At 50.9% G+C, this 6,014-nt stretch overlaps 1 protein-coding gene across 1 annotated transcript; it reads left to right on the top strand.

Annotated features, from left to right (window-relative positions):
• The first annotated feature begins 3,056 nt into the window (after positions 1–3,056).
• On the top strand, positions 3,057–3,600 carry LOC103647296 (cation-transporting ATPase HMA5-like). The gene is made up of 2 exons (XM_020549347.3): positions 3,057–3,168; positions 3,348–3,600. The coding sequence occupies exons 1-2, from the start codon at positions 3,127–3,129 to the stop codon at positions 3,561–3,563; spliced, it is 258 nt and encodes an 85-aa protein (XP_020404936.1). The 5' UTR covers positions 3,057–3,126; the 3' UTR covers positions 3,564–3,600.
• Positions 3,601–6,014: the final 2,414 nt, after the last annotated feature.

The following is a 6,014-nucleotide window of genomic DNA, read 5'->3' as shown; positions in this document are numbered from 1 at the left end:
CCCCTTTCGGCCCAACCGCCCCCCCTTCGGCCGGCCCAGCTGGCGGCCCAGCCGCCCCCCTCTCCCCCCTTCCCGCGTGGGCCCCGCGCCGGCCCAGCCGCGCGCCCCCTCTCCCCCCCTTTGGGCCCAGTCGGCCCAACCGTCCCCCTCCCCCTCTCTTTTTTTCTTTCTTTTTCCAAAAATCCCCCCCCTCTCTCTCTCTCCCTCACCCTCAACCTAACCCTAGCGCCGCCGCCTCTCCCCTGCCCTAGCGCCGCCGCCTCTCCCCTCCCCGGCGCCGCCGCCGCGCCGTCCCCCTCCGGTGAGGCTTCCCCCCTCCTCCTCCCTCCTCTCCTCCCCCTCCCTCCTCCCTCTCCTCCCTCCAGCGCCCTCCCCTCACCCGCGCCGCCGGCTCGGCCCCCGGCTCGGCCGCTCCGGTGAGCTCGGCCCGGCCCCGGCCACCCCGGCCGCTCGTGCCCCCGACCCCGCCCGGCCCTGCCGCCTTCGGCTCGGTCGCGCCCGGCCGCCCGCGCCACCCCTCCCCCGCGCCCGGCCTCGGCCGCTCGCCCCGGCTCGGCCTCCCTCTCGCCGGCCCCGCCGTGCCCCGGCTCGGCCGCCCCCCCGGCTCAACCGCCCGCCCCGTGCCCCGGCTTGGCCACCCCCGGCCCGGCCGTGCCCGTGCCCCTGCTCAACCGCGCCCCCGACCCCGACCTCGCCCGACCTCGCCGCGCCCAGCCCCGACCTCGCCCGACCTCGCCGCGCCCGGCCCCGACCTCGCCCGACCCGGCCCAACCGCCCCGCCCCGCGTTCGGCCGCCCCCGGAGAACCCGCCTCCGTCCCCGCCCCGACGTGGTGGCCGACTGTGTCCTCGCTCGCCCATGCCTGCTTGCCCCGGCATGCTTGCCCGCTCGCCCCGCCGTGCCTTGCTCGCGTCGCGACGGCCCTCGGCGTGGCCTCGAGCTCGGCCCAGCGTGCCTTCGGCGCGCGGCCTCGAGCTCGGCCAGCGCACGGCCCCGACGCGTGCACGACTCGTTCGCGGCACGTTAAGTGTGGTTTTGCGCGTGTGCGTGCTCGCGCAGCGTTCTGGCGTAGCTCGTCGTGCTCGCGACGCGATCGTCTACCCCCTAGCCCTGTCTACCCCCCGTATCCTATATGCGCTAATCACGTGTTTATATTAATACACTACACGACGGTTGATCTTTAGTGACCCTTATTAGGGACCGACAGTTGGTCGCTAAAAGTTATGGACCGACGGTTGGTCGCTAAATGCGTTTATAGCGACGGTCTGTGGGTCGCTAAAAAGTCTAGAAATTTAACGACTTATGATCGGTCGTTATAGAGGTAAGTGTGTGACTGATGGTGGGTCGCTATAGGGGTACGTGATTTTTGTGTTTCTTATTTAGTCACCAAAGCCCATCTAAAGGCCTACTAAACAAACAAAGTCTAATGATTTGTAATTAGTTTGGTCCTCTGTTTCTTAACCCGGAAGAAAATAAAACATGTAGTCTGAAATATGTTGGGACTACTCATTTAGACTCTGACAAACCCTAGAAACTAGATATGTGCACATGAATTTGTTTTAAAAAAAGAATTGAAGATAGAAAAATATGAATTTCCTTTTATCCTTTCCACCACCCTAACAGTTTCTCGACATCTCCATCTCTCCCTACTCAGCCTCTCCTGCACGCCGCCGCCCATGGTACCAAACTCGACCGCCAAAGCCCCTGGCCGAGCTCCCCCATGGCGTCTCCCCCAACCATGGTGCTCTCTGCTCCTCCACGGCGCTGAGCTCCACCAGCCGCTGCTCCTGAACGTCGGCGCCAGCCTCATCTTTGCTCCTCTCTCCCGCATCTCTGCAGCTCGCCCAGGCCGTGGCCTCGATGGATCCCGCGCGCTCCTGTGTCGTGGCGCCGTCCCCATGTTTTCTCCGCGCCAGTGCGCCACCGGCTCTGCTCGAGCTCCTCCCTCGCCGTAGCTCACAGGTCGCCACCCCATGGCTGCTGCTCCTCTCTCCCTCATCTCTGCAACTCGGCGCCTCCTCTGCTCCTCCACCTGCAGCTCCCCCCATGTTCTGGACGCCAACCCTCCATCCCCCTACCCTCCAGCCATGGATGCCTCAGCTCCCTTTTGCTGCTCGCTAGGGACCAGCTCGGTGCCCTCTCCTCACTTGAAGCCGGCAACAGCGCCTTGGTAGTGGTCGAGCAGCACGTCGTCGGCTCCGTGGTTTTTTTGGACAGTCCGGTTGCGGTGTCGTCAAACCCCGGTGAGACCTCACTGTCCCTGCATGCCTTGTGTTTGATGTAATGACAAACCTATAAATCGATGTCGTTTCTTGCAGCCCTCTGTCGATGATGCGTCCGCTCCTTATCCTAGCACCTCGTCGTAATATGGAATACAGGGAGATCCACACCGTTTTGGCAATGCCGCGCAGATCCCATCACACCAACATTAAAAGGATGCCAGCACCTCTCATCCTCCGCTCATCCTCTTCGCATCCTCTGCAACGTCCACTTCCTGTGTGCGCGCCTTCCATTTCATCTGGTGAGTCCCGAGTACATCCCGATCCTAATTCTTTTTTGCTATGTGTCTATGTGAACATCTTGTGGTTTCAGTTGCAGGCTGGCGATGCCACCGCTTAGTTTTATAGATAAGTTTAACATTGGATTTTTCTGACTTCTTGCACTGATCTGCCATGAATCCTGAAATGTAGTCCCATGTGTGCCATATTTCCTCCATGCATGATTATTAAGTCTGTGTTCTGTTCTTGAAGTTTCCAATCTCACATGCATGATTAATGTGACATATTTCCTCCATGCATGTCACCTTTTTCAAGGAACGTGGGTAATAAATTCTCTCTAATCCTTTAGCTCCGATTCAATCTCGTATCTAGTTCTAGACGAACTGCTTTACAACGAACCCTGCCTCTAACTCTGGGATGATTTCTTCTGCAGATGCGGGCGATAAACTGAAGCTGTGGGTACTCTGTTTTCTGAAATGTAAGCCCATCAATAGTGCGTACTATTTATTTTTGATTAGGAAGTGATTTAATCCACTCCAATCCCCACCTTCTATTATGTGGTTTTTGATAAAACAGGGACACTAACACAAGGAAAGGCTGTTGTAACAGCTGCAAAGGTTTTCTCGGGAATGGACCTAGGAGATTTCCTCACGCTGGTTGCATCAGCAGAGGTTAGTCTGAATTGATCTACAACTATTCCTTAGAGTAATACCAAGGAATTTCAAAAATAGTTTGCTTTCTATTGTTTTGGATGCTCTATTGGAACCAATATGACATGTTTTGCATTCTCATGTTTTTTTGCTACTTTGTATTGATGCACGTGATATTTGTGCTTTGGCTCTGTACTCAGGCAAGCAGTGAGCATCCTCTTGCCAAAGCTATTTTGGACTATGCATTGCATTTCCATTTCTTTGGCAAGCTTCCTTCATCAAAAGATGGCATTGAGCAACGAAAAGACAAGGTATTATCCCAGTGGCTGCTTGAAGCTGAAGACTTCTCTGCAGTATCTGGCAAAGGAGTTCAGTGCTCGATCAATGGGAAGCATGTTTTGGTGAGTCATAGGTGAATGTCATGCTTCCATATCCCTTTTAATTTACATTGTCTGGGCTGCTGTATATGGCATGTTATGGTACCTTCCAATTTTCCTCCAAAATACTCCCTCTGTTCCAAATTGTAAGTCGTTCTAGCTTTTCTAGATATGTAGCTATCACTATACATTATGTCTAGATACAATAACAATAACTGTGTATCTAGAAAAGTCAGAACCACTTATAATTTGGAATGGAGGAAGTATATGCTATGTGTGCAGAATTAATGCTAATTCCTTCCTTCTGCCCTTATACCACATTCTGTCCTAATGATTTATTCATGACCATCCACTCATATTATCATCACTCATATCTCCAGAACCAGCAATTATATAGCCAAATAAACTTCTTAGTTTCAGTTTTAGTCAAAACGTGCCTTATAAAATGTACTAATCATTTGGTATGCGTTATGCCAAAAAGGACAATGAATTGCACAGAGCTTGTTTTGCCACGCAAACCGGTATATACTCTTGGAACTGAGTAAATTGCCTCACATCAGATAGCTTTATGCATGGCTTTCTTTATACCAAAATGTTGGCTGCAAAGGAACATGAATGGACCTGTGGAAATGCTCCTCGTCGTGTGTCTGATGCATTGGCCACTCCTTCCACATAGGACCACTTCTCCAATCAATTAAAACATACAATTTCCACCATCAAACCTCCACCACAACCACTAGCTTTTTATTATACCCCTGCTCGACACACCTCATCCCTCTCTGATTCCCCATTTGCTTCTATCTCCTCCCGTGCTCTCCTCTCTCCTCACACCTCATCTCTTCAAGCACCAATCTAGTGCTGTTTATGCCAAATTCGAGATGCTAGAGATCTGACCTGGCAGGAACCAAATGGCAGCATACACGCCCCCTATCAATGCCACCAGCACTCTTAACATGAAGAAGTTGTCCATCATGGTTGCTGGGCTGCTGACCCTGTCCTGTTCGGCTGCTCCTACTTCCTCATGGGTCAAGGAGTAGGTCAAGGGGAAGAGGAAGAGCATCCCTGGAGGTGATTGTGTCATCATCAAGTTGACACAAGCTTAGGTGCCATGTGCAGTAACAGCAGCCTGGCCAACAGGACCTCTACTCCATGGAGCACTTGCTGCGGCAATGCTTCATCGCTTTTCTCAGAATGTTTCAATATCTTAAATTATTTGTTGCAAGGGTTTTCCTGGATGTCAGACTCAGTCCTTGGGGGATAGACCACCCCGGGTATTAAAGAAGAGATTTTCTCGCTGCAGGACCGCGAAAACTCCCTGAAGGCCCCATCCGCATAGTTTATCTGTTCAGGAGCAACCAGAATGTGGCTGCAGGTTACTTATATCTCTGCAGCTGCGTCAGTGGAAGAACAGGCCAACAAGGGTGAGGGGTGTTCCGTGTTTTTTTAACCCAGCCTTGGAATTCCGCACGAGAGAAACAACGATGGTGCAAGAGGTAGGCAGATGTGGAGGTAAAGGAATGCACAGAGAGTCCCATTTCACTTGGATTAATTAGAAGTAGAGAGTCCCATTCCTCGTACAGCTTTTGGCCTCTTAGTTATGTAGTGACAGCCGCCCGGTGAGTAAGTGTCTGAACCAACGGTAATATTGCTTCCACTCGCATATTTAAGCAGTTATAAATTTCTTGAACTTTATTACCCTACCAGAAATTAATAATTAATACCTAGATTTGCCATCACTACTCCCTGAAAATGTTCGTGTAGTTAGTTTTTTAGGAGGGCATTTTCATGCTATACCATAGATATGTATTATGGTAGAAAGTTTGTTGTTGTTTTGTGATACACCAGTAGTTTTAGATCTGTAGGTTGGTAATTGCTGCACGCACATCATGAGAGAACTTTAATAGATGCTTGCGCTACCTAGGTGTCAAATTTATTCTTTCCAATGTTGCATGAAATAGTTACATGTCATGATTTCTGCACCTGACCTGACTAAATTTAACATCCTCCATTCTCACACACAGGAACTATTGGATAACAAGGTGCAAACATTAGAGAAAGAGTGGTCTGTGGTTGAAGAAGAATCTTTAAAGAAACCCACTCCTGGTACTTTATACTTTTCCCCACGTTGGTTTTCCCCATGCTTATATCTTTCCTAGCATACCATCTTCTTTGGTCGTTTCTGGTGCTAGCATACCTTTTGGTTAACATATCATGTTACTTATTGCAATTATCACTTGTGCAGACAGGCTATTGAAAAAGAGAATTGATCTTTTTTATGGACGAAGTGTTGAAGATGGCTTTGGTGAAGGAAATGTCTTGTTAGCGCATCAAGTAAGTGGCGACATCACAACCCCTACAAGCTTGTGCCTTAAAACAAGAGGATACAAGAAGTTGGAGTGCTTTTGTGAAGGCTTTTGCGAATCACTTGAAGCGTTAGTACTTTTGTGAATGATTTTGTAAAGTGTTTGCAAATATGTGCAAAACATAATA

The sequence above is a fragment of the Zea mays genome, chromosome 2 (genome assembly GCF_902167145.1).
Source record: "Zea mays cultivar B73 chromosome 2, Zm-B73-REFERENCE-NAM-5.0, whole genome shotgun sequence".
In the NCBI taxonomy this organism is placed as follows: Eukaryota; Viridiplantae; Streptophyta; class Magnoliopsida; order Poales; family Poaceae; genus Zea; species Zea mays.
This window is presented reverse-complemented; position numbering and strand designations above follow the sequence as displayed.

Coding starts and splice junctions, on each gene's coding strand:
- LOC103647296 (XM_020549347.3), top strand. CDS start 3,127: ATGGACCTAGGAGATTTCCTCACGCTGGTTGCATCAGCAGAG. Junction 3,169..3,347: donor CGCTGGTTGCATCAGCAGAG/GTTAGTCTGAAT, acceptor CTCTGTACTCAG/GCAAGCAGTGAGCATCCTCT.